This window comes from Babylonia areolata, chromosome 21, assembly GCF_041734735.1.
Source record: "Babylonia areolata isolate BAREFJ2019XMU chromosome 21, ASM4173473v1, whole genome shotgun sequence".
Lineage (NCBI taxonomy): Eukaryota > Metazoa > Mollusca > Gastropoda > Neogastropoda > Buccinidae > Babylonia > Babylonia areolata.
Window position 1 is genome coordinate 52,650,394 of NC_134896.1, and position 18,339 is coordinate 52,668,732.

The 18,339-nt window shown below is 46.9% G+C and overlaps 1 protein-coding gene across 1 annotated transcript in view; it reads left to right on the forward strand.

Annotated features, from left to right (window-relative positions):
• Window positions 1–15,045, forward strand: part of LOC143296015 (E3 ubiquitin-protein ligase TRIM9-like) — a 364,081-nt gene extending 349,036 nt beyond the window's left edge. The window contains exon 10 of the mRNA XM_076607755.1: window positions 14,738–15,045. Within this exon, the coding sequence (XP_076463870.1) occupies window positions 14,738–15,045 (308 nt within the window). The remainder of the gene's footprint in view (window positions 1–14,737) is intronic.
• Window positions 15,046–18,339: the final 3,294 nt, after the last annotated feature.

An 18,339-nucleotide genomic window follows, 5' to 3' on the forward strand; every position in this document is an offset into this window, starting at 1 on the left:
GTTGTTGTTTTTTTTTGTTTTGTTTTGTTTTTGTTTGTGTGTGTGTGTGTGTTTTGTTTTGTTTTTTGTTGTTGTTTTTTTTTTTTTTTTTTGTTGTTGTTGTTGTTTTTAATTATTGTTATTTTTACTTTATTTATTTTATTTTATTTATTTTTATTGTTTATTTTTAAATCTATTTACTTCTCTTTTTTGTTATTTTTACTTTATTTTATTTTATTTTTGTTGTTGTTGTTGTTTGTTTTTTGTTGTTGTTTTTTTTCAAGGCCTAACTAAGCGCGTTGGGTTACGCTGCTGGTCAGGCATCTGCTTGGCAGATGTGGTGTAGCGTATATGGATTTGACCGAACGCAGTGACGCCTCCTTGAGCTACTGATACTGATGCAGATACTGCTGTTGTTTTGTGTGTGTGTGTGTTTTGTTGTGTTGTTGTTGTTGTTTAGGGGAGGGGGGGAGTGTTATTGTTTTGTTTTTGTCTGTCTCTCTGGGTTGTTTTTTTTAACGAATTATGTTTTTGTTCCTTGGTTCTGCACCGATTCTTTCGTGAAGCAAGGTTGGGTTTTTTTTTTCTGTTCTTTTCTTCCATGTGGTATCCATGGGTTTTGAAAGCTGGCTGGGGACATTTTGGCGAAAAGAAAGAAAAACAAGCGTGAGGTTCTGTGCGAAGGAAGATTTCCACAGCTCGTGTTTGATGGGTGTGCGTTGAGTCATCAACCCGCTGTCAGTAAGATGTGGAGAGAAAAAAAAAAAGCAGTACCGTTTTCCCCTGTGATGTACAGTGATTCAGAATGAAAGGGTAAATAAAGGCTCTGTAAACCTGCCTCTCCCTCCGATCAGAAAATGTTCTTGGAAATGTTTGGCAATCGTTAACATGGGGCTTTTTTTCGTTAATTTTCTTTGACTTGCATGATTCCTCCCCCCCCCCCCTCTCTCTCTCTCTCACACACTTTGTCTCTCGCACTTTTTTTTTTGGACATTTTTCCCTTTCGAGGGCTGGATAAAAAAAAAAACAAGCAGTGTTCGCTTACTCTATTACCCTCAGAAATAAAAATTCATTCATTCAGTTCATTCTCTCTCTCTCTCTCTCTCTCTCTGACTGAGCGATGGTTCGTGTTCGTGGAAGTTACACGCTGTTGTGTGTCTCCAAAGTAATGTGTAATTAGTACACTTTAATTGAGTTTTTTGAGTGCTGGAAATTTGCAAGGTTAGTACTTCCAGTACCGTCTCGCTTGCTCGTTTACTCTTCACTCTTTTCACAGGAAAAAAAAATAAAAAAAGAGGGCGCAGTTTGTGTGACCATTAACCAGTATCAACCAACACAGAACAGCAGGTTGTTTTCGCCAAGGCCCAGACTCAGATAATGAGTGTTTTTTGTGCCATTTATTGTCGAGGTGCACACCAAGACATTCCGCATCTTTCACTTTCAGTGCATTGAAGGTCTATCTTGTCACGGCTCGTGGCATTCATTTGTGCGTGTGTTCGTGTGTTCGTCTCCCTTTCCCTCCTCTCCCTTTCCCCTCTCCCTTTCTCCTCTCCCTTTCTCCCTTCTCTCTCCCCCTTTGTGCTCTGTCGTTCTCTTGTGTGCTCAGTTCTGTTCCGAACTGAAGCACGTGAATCTGTTTGTGATGAGTGTCTGACATGTCCTTAGTCATTCTCGCTCTGAACTCTTGAGATGAGTTCGGAGTTAACCTCGTTGTAAAGGGAGAGTTTTGCTTGGCCTTTGGTGCCGAGCTTTGGAAGGAGAAGGGTCGCCGTTCCAGCAAGCGAGCTGTTGGGTGCCCTCTTAGACAGTCGTGGGGTTCGGTTCTGGTGTGACCCCCTTCTGCCTCTGTGTGGATCTGTGTTTCGTGTTCTCTCCTGGGCCAGTGGTGAGCCTGATTCCTGCCTGGTGACAGGTGAGGGGGGAGTTGTATAGTTAGTTTGTCCTCGTGGTGTTAGTGTCGTAACTTGTGACATTTGGTTGTATTTTTGGGATTGTTTTAACGGAAATCTTTTAAACCCAGTATTCTTTTATTTCTAGATATTTATGTTGGGATAATTGATAAGGTTGTGTTTAGAATTGTTTTGCTATGTATTCAGCTCGAGTTGTTTCCGATTTATTTCCTTTGTGAACTGTGTCCAACTGCAGCCTAAGATTTCCAAAACATTTGTGTGGTGTTTGAAATGTGATTGGGAGATTGCAATGTTGGCTCATTGAGTTTTGTTTTGGTAGTTGACACCACAAGGATAGATACCGACATTTTGTCATTTAGGGTAAATGTCTTTCGGATTGCACGCGAGTTTAACTCTTTAATTACTGGATAAATCATAAATATTTCATGTACTTTTGGCGTTCGTAGCATTGTGTGGAATTGACTGTATATGATGATAAGATAACCAATTATTTCCTTAGTGCATTCCGTATCATTCCAGGAAGGGCGGGGGGGTACTCTTTCAAATGTTAGAGCGTAATCTACAGAAATATGGGAGTTGTTACAGATTTGTTCCCTCTACAGTCATTCCCCTTCAGCCCTGTCCTTTCCAAATCCCCTCACTTCCACTCCTTCCCCCCACCTCATATTTCCAACGTCCTCACCCACAGTCCCTCCTCCCGCTTCCACCCCCTCCGTTTCTGCGGGCGTACGACTGAAGCCAGTTCAAGATGCTGTCCTTCAACAGACGAACGTGATTTTGGTTCAAGTGGACTGACATTTTGTTTTTCTTTTGCGTAGATCCGTGCTGCTGTTATTGGGACTGACTGTACCTTAATCACGCTGCTATGATGTAACTAAAGTGTTGCTGTAGTTAAGTGTTTCAATTTGTGCGTCTGGACTAGGGTAGTCAAAAATGTACAACAGTAAAGAATTGAGCTGATTTATCTATGTTTCTGTGTTTTGTGTTGTCGGGGTGTTAGTTAGTCCGGGAAGGTGCGGGGGGTTCATGGGCAACCCCTTATGGGTTGTGACAATGTTGCTGCTGAACGTTTATCAAACTTAGAATCCTTTCAAACATTTATTAATTTACACATGACAAAATGATATCAAAACTTCCTTCAGTTGTCTGTGATTGCCTCCACTATTCTGCACTCAGTTTTTGTTTGTTTGTTTGTTTGTATCCTTTGTATTCGTCTTATAGTAAGCATATTCTATCCGAGGCCAGTATTCTGCGTCCTTCCATTGTTAGCATCTTTTCCATCTGCCAACAACTGTTTATGCATTTAGTTGTGAATATTGTGCATTTGTTGCCACACAACTGTTTATGCATTTGGTTGTGAATATTGTGCATTTGTTGCCACACAACTGTTTATGCATTTAGTTGTGAATATTGTGCATTTGTTGCCACACAACTGTTTATGCATTTAGTTGTGAATATTGTGCATTTGTTGCCACACAACTGTTTATGCATTTAGTTGTGAATATTGTGCATTTGTTGCCACACTACTGTTTATGCATTTAGTTGTGAATAGTGTGCATTTGTTGCCACACAACTGTTTATGCATTTAGCTGTGAATATTGTGCATTTGTTGCCACACAACTGTTTATGCATTTAGTTGTGAATATTGTGCATTTGTTGCCACACAACTGTTTATGCATTTAGTTGTGAATAGTGTGCATTTGTTGCCACACAACTGTTTATGCATTTAGTTGTGAATATTGTGCATTTGTTGCCACACAACTGTTTATGCATTTAGTTGTGAATAGTGTGCATTTGTTGCCACACAACTGTTTATGCATTTAGTTGTGGATATTGTGCATTTGTTGCCACACAACTGTTTATGCATTTAGTTGTGGATATTGTGCATTTGTTGCCACACAACTGTTTATGCATTTAGTTGTGAATATTGTGCATTTGTTGCCACACAACTGTTTATGCATTTAGTTGTGAATATTGTGCATTTGTTGCCACACAACTGTTTATGCATTTAGTTGTGAATATTGTGCATTTGTTGTCACACAACTGTTTGTGCATTTAGTTGTGAATATTGTGCATTTGTTGCCACACAACTGTTTATGCATTTGGTTGTGAATATTGTGCATTTGTTGCCACACAACTGTTTATGCATTTAGCTGTGAATATTGTGCATTTGTTGCCACACAACTGTTTATGCATTTAGTTGTGAATAGTGTGCATTTGTTGCCACACAACTGTTTATGCATTTAGTTGTGAATATTGTGCATTTGTTGCCACACAACTGTTTATGCATTTAGTTGTGAATATTGTGCATTTGTTGCCACACAACTGTTTATGCATTTAGTTGTGAATATTGTGCATTTGTTGCCACACAACTGTTTATGCATTTAGTTGTGAATAGTGTGCATTTGTTGCCACACAACTGTTTATGCATTTAGTTGTGAATATTGTGCATTTGTTGCCACACAACTGTTTATGCATTTAGTTGTGAATATTGTGCATTTATCTACATTCAGCATTTCTTCCCCTAAGCTTGTAGTTTCCTCTCCTCTTCCATCGTTAGCGGTCTTCGTTATTCACAAATCTGCCCCTTCCTATCTCTGTGGCTGCCTTCATCTCTACACTCCATCTCGCTCGCTACTGCCGGCTTCGGATCCACTCTATTTAAATACGCATACCCAGATTCAAATTCTCGACTGTCGGCCGCCGTTCTTTCTCTGTCTCTGGACCTTGCAATTGGAATGAACTTCCTCTTTCGCTTCGTCAAGTCTCCACAACTCAGCTCTTTCAAGTCTGGCCTTAAAACCCACCTCTTCCCCAAATAGCCTCCCTCCCCTGCCTCTTCCTTGTCTTCAGTTTTAGAGTTATGCATGCGTGTGAATGACTGGTGCGAAAGCGCTTTGATATGTCTATGCACAAGATTCAGCGCTATATAAATACCATTATTATCATTATTACTATTATCCACCGTTTGTTTCCTCCATGCTTCACGTGCTCAGCACCAACGTGAAGGTGCGTGCAGTCAGGTGACAAAGAGAAACAAACACAAGGAAGACGATCCGAGATGTTGCTGCAGTCAGGTGATAGCTCACAGTGATAGCAGAAGCCCTTCCCTCACGGTAAACTCTCTCTCTCTCTTTCATCACCCTGGTTTTCTCTGGGTACCAGGAAAGCGGCAGAGAGGCGCCGTCTCCCTCAGTGCTGGTGTTGACTCAACGGGGATGGGATCCCAACCTTTAACCCTTTCACCGCCAAGCTCGCATTTATGCACAGGCCGTGGTAGAGGACCCATGTCAACATTCATTGGTCTGTTATCCACGAACCTACTGCTCTTAATGTTCGATGGTAGGAGAGGTAATTATTTCTACACATCACAGAGGGAATCCCCAGCTGTTCTTAGACACCATATTTCTGTGTTTATTGCACAAGGGAATTTTTCAGTCTAAATTGACTGGCGGTGAAAGGGTTAACGCTTTCACCGCCAAGCTCGCATTTATGCACAGGCCGTGGTAGAGGACCCATGTCACTGAAAGGTGACCATTCATTGGTCTGTTATCCATGAACCTACTGCTCTCAACTCACTCAGTACGGCCAGTCCTCTCTTCTCCTCTACACAGACCCCTCGGATGTCCAGTGGGTGTCTGAATGACCTAACCTTTAGCTTCCGTCGTCAGAATTGTGGTATTCTTGGTCAACATTCACCTCTTCAGTATAAGAGCCTTCCGCTTGCAATATTTTGATGATGGTAATTGGGGTAAAACGCTGTTAACGTCGTCTCTTTCGCCGTTCGTATGGAGAGAGTTAATGTTTGGTGGTAGGATAGGCCATATTTTCTATACATCGCAGGGGGAATCCCCAGCTATTCTTAGCCATTGTCTTTTCTGTGTTATTTTGTACTCTGAATAATTATTGACTGGCGGTGAAAGGGTTAGCTGCTGCTGTCAGTGAGGGACGGGGTGGGGAAGGGGATGGGGGGGAGCATTTTGGCGGAAAGAAAGAAAAACAAGCGTGAGGAAGGAAGATTTCCACAGCTCGTGTTTGATGGGTGTGCGTTGAGTCATTAGCAATAAATACATCTTCTGGGAGAGTCTGCTGGCACCGGGATGTGAGAAAACAGTCATTTTCTCTGACTGGTACGTAATAATTCGGAATGAATGGGTAAATACAGGCTGGGTAAACCTGCCTCTCCCTGCGATCAGAGAATGTTCTCTCAGTGTTCGCTGGGAAATGTTTGGCAATCGTTAGCAAGGGGCTCTTTGACTTTTTCTTTTAGGAGGCATGATTTAGTTTGCGCTCTGTGTGTGTGTGTGTGTGTGTGTGTGTGTGTGTGTGTGTGTGTGTGTCGTGCTATTTGTAGTGGATGCAGATTAGCAAGGACAACTTGGAAGAATAGGCTATGCCTAAAATCTCGATCCTTGAATAAAAATGTTTTGAGTTCTCTTTCCTTTTCCTTGTCTGTCTCTTCCCTCCCCTTGCTTCCTGTGTGTGTGTGGGGGGGGGGGTGGAGGTGAGGGGTGGGGGGGGGGGGGTCTCGCTCACCTCACTGATTGTATACACAGAAAAAAAGAGGGTGCAGATTGTGTCACCAGTAACTACAACAAACAGAACACAGAACAGCAGGCTGCTTTCACCAAGCCCAGACTCAGATAATGATGAGCGTTGTTGTTGTTGTGTCATCCATTGTGATGTGCACCACAAGACGTTCCAGATACTTCACTTTCAGTGCATCGAAGGTCAGAATCTAAATCTTTTCATTGTTGATGCTGAACGTATATTGAACTTTGAAGCCTTTTAAACAATTATACATGCCAAAAAATACCGGAAACTCGTTCCTCGATATTATATCATTGCCTCCACAATTCTGCACTGAGAGAGAGAGAGAGAGAGAGACAGACAGACAGACAGACAGAGAGAAGGACACAAACTATCCGTTGTCAAAAAAGATATATGATCCTGAAGACAGACTTGTTCGTATTGTCTACCCTGTGTCGTTTTAAAGTCAAGCACATAAAATCCCATTCGCAAAAATGAATAACTAAACAAGAAAGAGAGAGAGAGAGAGTGTGTGTGTGTGCTAGTGTCAAGTATCCAGCATCAGAAACACTTTCCGTTGTGTGTGTGAAACTCCTGTGGTCGTGTTTTTCCCCAAACTGCCTAATTATTTGACATGTGTGGGTAAACATGTGCGTGTAACCCGCCCCCCAACTCGTTTTTTTTTTAAGTTTCAGGTCTCATGTTCCTTTTTGTTTTGGGGGTGTTGTTTTAGATGTTTGACAGTTGTCAGGAAAATGAGCCCCCCCCCCCCTCTCTCTCTCTCTGGTGCGCGCGCGTGCGTGCGTGCGTGCGTGTGTGTGTGTGTGTGTGTGTGTGTGTGTGTGTGTGTGTGTGTGTGTGTGTGTGTGTGTGTGTGTGTGTATGTTTGTGTGTGTGTGTATAGGTTCTATGCCCAATGGCTGATATTGTGTCAACAGCAAAAAAGTATTTGAAAAGTAGTGCTGCTGACGCCTGGCTTAAAGATTTCCCAAACAAAGCGCGGGAGAAATGGTGTGTGTGTGTGTGTGTGTGTGTGTGTGTGTGTGTGTGTGTGTGCGTGCGCGCGCATGCTTATGTGTGTGTATGTGTGTGTACGTGTGTGTGTGTGCGTGCGTGCGAGCGCGCATGCTTATGTGTGTATGTGTGTGTGTGTGTGTGTGTGTGCGCGCATGCTTATGTGTGTGTATGTGTGTGTGTGTGCGCGCATGCTTATGTTTGTGTATGATGTGTGTGTGAGTGTGTGTGTGTGTGCGCGCGCGCATGCTTGTGTGTGTGTGTGTGTGTGTGTGTGTGTACGTGTGTGTGTGTGTGTGTGTGTGTGTGTGTGTGTGTGTGTATGTGTGTGTGTTGTTCCCGATACTCGGATTGGCCTTCTCAAACCCTTTCTGGCAACGGTGTGGACACACGAACATTGCCATGGTTGGTTCGGCCACATCATATCTAAATTCTACTGCCCAAGGGGGGAGGTGGCAGAATGGTGAAGACGCTCATCTACCCAATACAGAGAGTTCTTGAGAGTCTTGAGTTCGAGTCCTGCTTTCAGTCGCCCTTGTCTCCCAAGTTTGACTGTGAAAATGGAACTGAGCGTGTAGTGAGGGTATATAAACCGAAGTCCCGTGTGCAGCACGCACTTGGCGCCTGCGAGACGTTGGGGGCGAGAGTGTTGTCCTCTGGCAATATTCTTTGGCAGAAATCCAAATATACACAAATATATACGCGTGATCTCAAAGCCTGACCAAACGCGTCGGGTTGTGCTGCTGGTCAGGCAATCTGTGGGTTAGCGTGTGTGTATGGATTTGTCCGAATGCCAGTGACGCCTCCTTGAAGAAAACTGAAAATGTCCAAAGACGATCCTGCCTGCAGGCAGAGAGAGAGAGAGAGAGAGAGACAGAGAGAGAGAGTGATGCTGGGCTGACATCAAAGACAGGACAGACCTGGATGTTCCAGCGAGCATTGCTGTGACGGGATAAGTTGGAAGCACGTGTGGATGTGGGGGGACATTGCCTGCTGCTTTTCCTGGCGCCGTGTGTTTGTTTCCCCCCCACCACGGCCCTTCAGAGTCCGTTCTGGACAAAGGGGGGTTAAACTTACAGAGAGAGAGAGAGAGAGAGAGAGAGCGGAGAGGGAGAGAGAGAGGGAGAGAGAGAGAGCGTGCGCGCGCGCAGAGAGAGAGAGAGAGTGTGCGCGCGCGGAGAGAAAGAGAGAGAGAGAGCGAGAGAGAGAGCGTGCGCGCGCGCGCGGAGAGAGAGAGAGAGAGAGAGCGTGCGCGCGCGCGGAGAGAGAGGGCGAGAGAGAGAGAGAGCGTGCGCGCACGTGGAGAGAGAGAGCGTGCGCGCGCGCGGAGAGAGAGCGAGAGAGCGCGTGCGCGCACGCTCAGAGAGAGAGAGAGAGAGAGAGAGAGCGTGCGCGCGCGCGGAGAGAGAGAAAGAGAGAGTGAGAGCGTGCGCGCGCTCACGCTCACGTGCTTTTCAAACACGTACTTACAAAGCCTGCATACGTACACACACACACACACACACGCACACGCCCACACACTGACGCACTCACACACGCACTCTCTCTCTCCCTCTAAATGCAAACAAAAAACGGTCCCCTTGTCCTATGTGTGGTGCTTTAGTTGAAGATGAAACTTTTCTCTTTTCTTATGTGTAAGTATTATGAAGAAATTCGAATGAAATGCTTAATTTTCAACGGGGGAAACTTAAAGAACATGAAGCTTACCAGTATGCTTTTGATAGATCATGAAGAAAGTATGAGATCACTAGCTAGATTTATCGCCGTAGCTTGGGCTTTTCGGAAAAAGAAATTAACTTCGGAAGCCTTACAGTTATCGAAAAAACACTGTTACCCTGATGTCAGTTCCACAGTTTATGATTATGAATGATTTTGTAGAAAGTTGGATTGTCGAGATTTTTTTTTTTTCCTTTTTAATCTTAACAATATGTTGTATTTTATGATTTTGTTGTTATTGTTGTTGTTTTGGGCGTTGATTTTATTTTTATTTTGTACTCTTAGCAATGTGTCAGTGTCTCTGTAAACTGCTGTTATTCTTTTGTTCATACATTGTCCCCCTTGCCAAAGGATAGTATTGTCAATGGCAATAAAACAGTGTCCGCGTCCGTCTCTCTCTCTCTCTCTCTCTCTCTGTTTGTGTGTGTGTGTGTGTGTCTCTCTCTCTATCACACACACACACACACACACACACGCACGCACGCACGCACGCACACAAGTTTCAAGTTTTAATTATCCTTTCACTCCTATTGGAGTATGGAGGATTACTGCGAAATAAACTTTTCATGCCCAGAACAAACATTTCCAAAATACACAACAATGTCACATAAAAGTTGAGAAAACACAAATGTCTTTTTTAACTCCAAAAGTATATATAGCTAGGCAACATTTGCAAATCTAATCATCTTACTCACAGCTAAAATGACTTTTTTTTGCCTCCTTTGAGCATAATTATCACAAAAATTAAAAAACCGATTTTGGAGACACACACACACACACTACACGCCCGTGCTCTGCCGCCTTCTCACCCAGCCCACCACCACTCCACTTTCCCCCACCCCACCCCCCTACCCCCCTACCCCTTTAACATTGACATTAACGGTGTTGTGGCCAGGGGGTGGCGGGTGTGTGTGTGTGTGTGGGGGGGGGGCCGGGGAGGGGGGGAATCCTAGGGATTCGGGTGGAGATGAGACGGCCTGTAATGTCCACACGTCAACACTGTCCCCGCTATCCTGCGTCCTGGGTGATGGTGGTGATGGTGGTGGTGATTGGTGGTGGTGGTGATGATGTTGGTGATGACCATATGGTGGTGATGGTGATGGTGGTGGTGGTTTGTGATGGTGGTGGTGGTGGTGGTGGTGATGGCCATATGGTGGTGATGGTGATGGTGATGGTGGTGATGGTGGTGGTGATGATGGTGGTGATGATGGTGGTGGTGGTTTGTGACGGTGATGGTTGTGATGGTGGTGGTGGTGATGGTGGTTGTTGTGGTGATGGTGATGATGGTGGTGGTGATGGTGGTAGTGGTGACGATGGTGGTGGTGACGGTGGTGGTGGTGGTGGTGGTGGTGGTGATGATGATGGTGATGGTGGTGGTGATGATGGTGATGATGGTGATGGTGGTGGTGATGGTGATGATGGTGGTGGTTTGTGACGGTGATGGTGATGGTTTGTGACGGTGATGGTGATGGTGGTTTGTGACGGTGATGATGGTGGTTGTGATGGTGATGGTGGTTGTGGTTGTTGTGGTGATGGTGATGATGATGATGGTGGTGGTGGTTTGTGACGGTGATGGTGATGGCAGTGATGGTGATGATGGTGGTGGTGGTGATGGTAGTGGTGATGGTGGTGGTAGTGATGATGGTGACGGTGATGATGGTGGTGATGATGGTTCTGGTGATGGTGATGGTGCTGGTGATGGTGGTGTGGCTTGTGGAATCAAAGTGAACGGACAGTATTTCCACAGGGATCTCCAGTTGCGTGGGGATTGAAGCTGCTAACATGAGCCTGGTACATCGATTTTTTTTTTTCAGTCTTTGAGGGGGATGGGGATGTGAGTGAAGGTCGGGAGGGTGGGGTGGGGGGGGGGGGGGAGGGGAGTGGACAGAGACCCAGCAGCTTAATGCTTCCTTGCTATATTTGCTTCCAGTCTCAGAATGGAGCTCGTTTGTGCGAGGCTTGCCCTCACCAACCCCAGGGCTCCATTCCCTGACCCTCCAGTTCCACTGTTGTGTGTGTGTGTGTGTGTGTGTGGACGTCTCTTTGAACCGTGCCGACAGAGCCGAGGGGTATGGATGGTCGGGAGTTCCCCAATGTTTGCTCGAACTGCACGTTGTGTGTGGACTGCAGCAGTTTGTGTAGGGGTGAGAAAGAGTTGGCGTTCCGTCGCTAACTTTTTCGGTTCACTTTGAAATGAGGCTGGACGGGTTTTTTTTTTTAGCTGTATGTTGTTGGTCTATCGCCTCTCTCTCTCTCTCTCTCTCGCGATATTGACAGACATATAAGGTATTTTATGACAAGATTTAGATGCGGAATATCGGACATCATAACCGTTATAAAATGTATACAGGTGTGAATTTATTGTGTCCTCTGTGTAATAACGAAAATGAAGATGAAAAACATTTTCTGCTCTGTTGTCAGGCTTATCGCGATTTACGTATAAAGTATATTCCACAAAAGTATTATCAGGATCCTTCCCTGTTCCGGACTGGGTTGCTTACGGCATCTCGAAGTGAACCAATAGTAAGGAATGTGTGTATGTATTTTATAAAAAGCTTTTAAGAGACGCACCATTATGCTTAGCTGATTTAACTAACTGCTTTTGCAATGTCTTCTGTCAGTATATTACTGTTTCAATGAGTTACTCTGAAAATGTGTGTGAATTATTCACTAATACTGTACCCCCTTCAGAAGGAGCCATGGCCTATACTGATTAAACTATTCGAGCTCTCTCTCTCTCTCTCTCTCTCTCTCTCTCTCTCTCTCTCTCTCTCTCTCTCGATAAAGGTACACAAAATAATATGTACATACACTCAAACCCTGACCAAGCGCGTTGGGTTATGCTCCAGGTCAGCCACCTGCCTAGCAGATGAATGTGTAGCGTGTGTCGATTTGTCGGAATGCAGTTGACGCTTCCTTAAGAAACTGAAACTGCTGTTGTCTTTTTAAGTGGGACAGAGATATACCTTGATTCATTTCTGTCATTAGCACTGATGCCACCTTGCAAAACAGACAAAGAGAAACCGGACATAAATGCCCCATACACGAAATATTGTGAAAAGATTGAATGCATTTTCAAGGAACGTTTAACGGTAGAGCACGTTTTAACTCACTCAGTACGGCCAGTCCTCTCTTCTCCTCTACACAGACCCCTCGGATGTCCAGTGGGTGTCTCAATGACCCAACTTTTAGCTTCCGTCGCCAGAATTGTGGTATTCTCTGTCAACATTCACCTCTTCAGTATAAGAGCCTACCGCTTGCAATATTTTGATGGTGGTAATTTCTGTCCCTGCTGTCTCTGTCCGTCTCTGTGTCTCTCTGTCCCTCTCTGTCCGTCTCTGTGTCTCTCTGTCCCTCTCTGTCCGTCTCTGTGTCTCTCTGTCCCTCTCTGTCCGTCTCTGTCTCTGTCCGTCTGTGTGTCTCTCTGTCCCTCTCTGTCCGTCTCTTTGTCTCTCTGTCCCTGTCCGTCTGTGCGTTTCTCTGTCCGTCTCTGTGTCTCTCTGTCTCTCTGTCCGTCTCTCTGTCCGTCTCTGTCCGTCTCCGTCCCTGTCCGTCTCCGTCTCCGTCCGTCTCCGTCCCTCTCCGTCCCTGTCCGTCTCCGTCCCTCTCTGTCTCTGTCCGTCTCTGTGTTTCTCTGTCCGTCTCCGTCCCTCTATGTCCCTGTCCGTCTCTCTGTCTCTCTGTCCGTCTCCGTCCCTCTCTGTCCCTGTCCGTCTCTTTGTCTCTCTGTCCGTCTCCGTCCCTCTCTGTCCCTGTCCGTCTCTTTGTCTCTCTGTCCGTCTCTGTCCCTCTCTGTCCCTGTCCATCTCCTTGTCTCTCTGTCCGTCTCTGTGTCTCTCTGTCCCTCTCTGTCCGTCTGTGTGTCTCTGTCCGTCTCTTTGTCTCTCTGTCCCTGTCCGTCTGTGTGTCTCTCTGTCCGTCTCTGTCCGTCTCCGTCCCTGTCCGTCTCTCTGTCCGTCTCCGTCCCTCTCTGTCCCTGTCCGTCTCTCTGTCTCTCTGTCCGTCTCTTTGTCTCTCTGTCCCTGTCCGTCTGTGTGTCTCTCTGTCCGTCTCTGTCCGTCTCCGTCCCTGTCCGTCTCTCTGTCCCTGTCCGTCTCCGTCCCTCTCTGTCCCTGTCCGTCTCTCTGTCTCTCTGTCCGTCTCTTTGTCTCTCTGTCCCTGTCCGTCTGTGTGTCTCTCTGTCCGTCTCTGTGTCTCTCTGTCCCTGTCCGTCTCTCTGTCCCTGTCCGTCTCTCTGTCCGTCTCCGTCCCTCTCTGTCCCTGTCCGACTCTCTGTCTCTCTGTCCGTCTCTTTGTCTCTCTGTCCCTGTCTGTCTGTGTGTCTCTCTGTCCGTCTCTCTGTCCCTGTCCGTCTCTCTGTCCCTCTCTGTCCCTGTCCGTCTCTCTGTCTCTCTGTCCGTCTCTTTGTCTCTCTGTCCCTGTCCGTCTGTGTGTCTCTCTGTCCGTCTCTCTGTCCCTGTCCGTCTCTCTGTCCGTCTCCGTCCCTCTCTGTCCCTGTCCGTCTCTCTGTCCGTCTCCGTCCCTCTCTGTCCCTGTCCGACTCTCTGTCTCTCTGTCCGTCTCTGTGTTTCTCTGTCCGTCTCCGTCCCTCTATGTCCCTGTCCGTCTCTCTGTCTTTTTTTTTTCCATCATAATTTTTATTTATTTATTTATTTATGTACGCTTATATATATATATATTTTTTTTTTTCAAGGCCTGACTAAGCGCGTTGGGTTACGCTGCTGGTCAGGCATCTGCTTGGCAGATGTGGTGTAGCGTATATGGATTTGTCCGAACGCAGTGACGCCTCCTTGAGCTACTGATACTGATATTGGTAATTGGGGTGAAACGCTGTTAACGTCGTCTCTTTCGCCGTTCGTATGGAGAGAGTTACCCCGCTGTTTAGTTATGAAACCTTTTTTGCCTCCAGAAATTACGGAACACGTGTTACCCGCTTCAAATGTCAACATTTTTTTTAAAGTTATACATTTCAAACTGTTGTTTATTAAAGTTAGCTAGTTATGTGTTAAATAGTCCAGTTGGTTGTTTATTGTAGGTCCCCACATGAACCTCTTTCAAATAGTATAATAATGTACAGAAGTAGTGCATACAATATTTGATTATTGATTTTTTTTGATTTTTTTTTTTTTTTGGGGGGGGGTCCTAATCCTGTTTCCCCCGTCCCGCCTCCAGTATTATGTTTTTATTTGTGTTTTTTCCTTTCTCCAATCAGACACTCACCCTCTCCATTTTAGAATTTGTACTTTATCTTTTCCACATTCTCTCTCTCTCTCTCTCTCTCTCTCTCTCTCTCTCTCTCTCTCTGTCTCTCTCTCTCTCTTCCTTTCTTAGTCCCGTCCCCCTTCCCCTCCCCTCCCCTCCAACCTCAACCGCTCCCTTTTGATTCGAATAAAGATTATACAGAAATGTCGATTTCTAATTAATAATATCATTATGATAGAAATGATAATAATCCAAATAATAATAATAATACTATCATTTATTTTCAGTCTAATATCATCGTCTTAGATGAACAGACTATAAATAAATAAATAAACGAACGAAGAAACGGGACAGAGTGACCAGAGTTGTTCCCCCTTCTGTTGCAGGCAAGGACGACAAGGCCTGGAGCATGTACATCGACGACAAACGCAGCTGGTTCCTGCACCGCGACGAGCACGCGCACCGCACGGACGGGGGGATCCGGAGGGGGTCAGTGATCGGGCTGCTGCTGGACCTCAACCAGCACACCCTCAGCTACTTCCTGGACGAGGTGCCGCACGGGCCCATCGCCTTCACCGACCTGCACGGAGTCTTCTTCCCCGCCGTCAGCCTCAACCGGAACGTGCAGGTCACCCTGCGGACCGGCCTGGAGCCGCCCATGGAGAGCGAGCCCAGCGAGAGCGACGAGGAATGACGCCGGTCTGCGGGAGCGGGGGAGGTGGAGGACGACCATGTCGATGTAGACGGTGACGAAGCCAGATGATGATGATGACGGTGGAGACTCGCCACCTCTGATAATTATCAACCAGCCTGACCACAAACCAGCATCCACAGCCGCCGTTTGACGAGGAGAGGGTGAAGGACGACGGTGATGACGCGGATGGATTGATTGCTTGCTTGACAATGACACTTATACAGCGCCTGTCCCCGGTCAGAGACCATGCTCCAAGCGCGGAGTCATTTTGCACAACAGGCTGGCCACCTGGCTAGAGCTGTAGGAGAGACGACGAAACGTGAGGGTGGAGAATCGCCATCTATGGATAATTATCAGCAGCCTGCCTTCATCAACCGACATGTACAGCCGTTGGTTGTTTCCTGCTAAGGATGATGGAAGCTGTGTCACTGGTGATGACAGCCACACAGCTCTGACAGTGACAGCCTGGAGCCGAGCGAGACTGGGACTGGGGTGACGTGAGCGGCCAGACAGCTCTGACAGTGACAGCCTGGAGCCGAGACTGTCTGGGACTGGGGTGACGTGAGCGGCCAGACAGCTCTGACAGTGACAGCCTGGAGCCGAGACTGTCTGGGACTGGGGTGACGTGAGCGGCCAGACAGCTCTGACGGTGACAGCCTGGAGCCGAGACTGTCTGGGACTGGGGTGACGTGAGCGGCCAGACAGCTCTGACAGTGACAGCCTGGAGCCGAGACTGTCTGGGACTGGGGTGACGTGAGCGGCCAGACAGCTCTGACAGTGACAGCCTGGAGCCGAGACTGTCTGGGACTGGGGTGACGTGAACGTGCATTACAAGAATCCCATTAGAGCTTGGAGAGTTCATAACGGCACGGAGTGTTACGTGGTTGATGGGGCCCTTTTCGCAATGGCTTTGAGAACTCTCATCACTGTCAGTTCAAAGCGGAGGAACACTTCAATGCCGCCCTGTCAGCATCACCCAGCGCTAAGGGGAGGTAAACAGGTCATAACAGAGTCAATAATATGTAGGACAGTCACTCATTTCTGACTAAGACCGTCAGGACAGCAGAGGAGGCAACTGCTGTTCCGACTGACTACCTTGGCTAGAATTTAGTTATAGTGGAGAGTGTCGTGCCCAACTTATATCCCCATTCTCTCGACCAAGAGCGTTTTAGGACAGTCGGCGTTGGGATGGTTTCCAAAGGCCACCTAGCCCCCAAGGCTGCAGCACGACGAACCAGCGCATTCTTGGCTCCTAGTTTAAGAATTATAGTCCTTCGCAAAAGACTAAGCTGTGAATGACTTCCCATTGCAGTGTCAAGAAATGGGCGTTGACAGCACTGCTTGATTTTTTTTATTCAGGGACAACTGCTCACCATTGCTGAGAACATGACAGCAGACGTCTGAGAGGTAGTTTCCAGACTGATGAGATAAACCACGTGACTCTGGTGACAGCCAGTCACAAGGAACCCCAACATCTCATCACGAATCCTGTAGCAACAGAAATCGCTCACTGACTTGCTGGATCCAGCCCAACTACAATCACCAGTATGTATGACGGGACATTAACTCTCTCCATACGAACGGCGAAAGAGACGACGCTAACAGCGTTTCACCCCAATTACCATCATCAAAATATTGCAAGCGGCAGGCTCTTATACTGAAGAGGTGAATGTTGACAAAGATTACCACAATTCTGACGACGGAAGCTAAAGGTTGGGTCAGTCAGGCACCCACTGGACATCCGAGGGGTATGTGTAGAGGAGAAGAGAGAACTGGTCGTACTGAACGAGTTAAATAAAATCCATCATCATCATCTAGCCAAACATCCAACCAAATCAGGCGCCTTTCTGAACCCGGTTCCCGCTAGGGTCACCAGAATCTGAAAACGTTCCCAGGATTTCGAGGTGAAGTGATGACCGGCACGCGGAAGTTTTTTTAAACATCGTGAACTGACCCCCACGTCCATAAGCCTACGTAAACAGGACCACACGCCCAGCAGGAGGCGGCATTCATACAGTCCTCAAGTGATGCTGGACTCCAGTGAATGAGGGTGGGAGTTTGGGCAGTGCTCTATGTTTGCTGTGCTAAACACACCATCTCCGGGAGTACATTGACAACCAGGTCTCTCTAATACCGACGTCCATGTCGTCATTTGTTTGAAGCCTACAGACAAAATCCGACATAGCTTTTCACAGACTGCAGTCAGAGGGCTGAGCCACATGACTAAGACTTGGCGACAACAACTGAAAAATAATGACGCCGATTAAATCAGACTGGAGGGCTGGAGACAGCAGGGGCGGGGTACCCCCACTCCCACCCCCTTCCCGCCCCCAAGAACTAGTCTTTAAGTGTTTCGGTGTGTACTGAACTCAGTTTACATGTTCTCTTGGGTGGAAAAGTATACATTAGTTGCAGCTCTCATGCTAGATCGATAATACCTTTTGACTTTGAAACGCAAAATGTGGATTTTTTTTTTTTTTAATCGAGAGGGTGAAAGTAAAGTGTTGACGGTGTTCCCTTTCGTGTATAATTCTCAGAACTGCGGCGTTGGAGCAAAATGCTAAAACAATACCAAAACTGCTCACTGGACACACTGGCCAGCCGTTGTTGGAGCGGGCCAGGCGAGTTCAGAAAAGGGACAGAAATCTGCAAAAGATCTCCACAGCAAGCGACGCTGACAACGGAGAATCGGAACCAACCCGGACACGGTACACACCGTTGTTCTGTGCTCCAGACAGCAGCCTGTTCTGTGCTCCAAGACAGCAGCCTGTTCTGTGCTCCAAGACAGCAACCTGTTCTGTGCTCCAAGAAGCAGCCTCTTCCGTGCTCCAAGACAGCAACCTGTTCTGTGCTCCAAGACAGCAGCCTCTTCCGTGCTCCAAGACAGCAGCCTGTTCTGTGCTCCAAGACAGCAGACAGCAGCCTGTTCTGTGCTCCAAGACAGCAGCCTGTTCTGTGCTCCAAGACAGCAGCCTGTTCTGTGCTCCAAGACAGCAACCTGTTCTGTGCTACAAGTGCTCCAAGACAGCAGCTGTTCTGTGCTCCAAGACAGCAACCTGTTCTGTGCTACAAGTGCTCCAAGACAGCAGCTGTTCTGTGCTCCAAGACACCAACCTGTTCTGTGCTCCAAGACAGCAACCTGTTCTGTGCTACAAGTGCTCCAAGACAGCAACCTGTTCTGTGCTACAAGTGCTCCAAGACAGCAACCTGTTCTGTGCTCCAAGACAGCAGCCTCTTCCGTGCTCCAAGACAGCAACCTGTTCTGTGCTCCAAGACAGCAACCTGTTCTGTGCT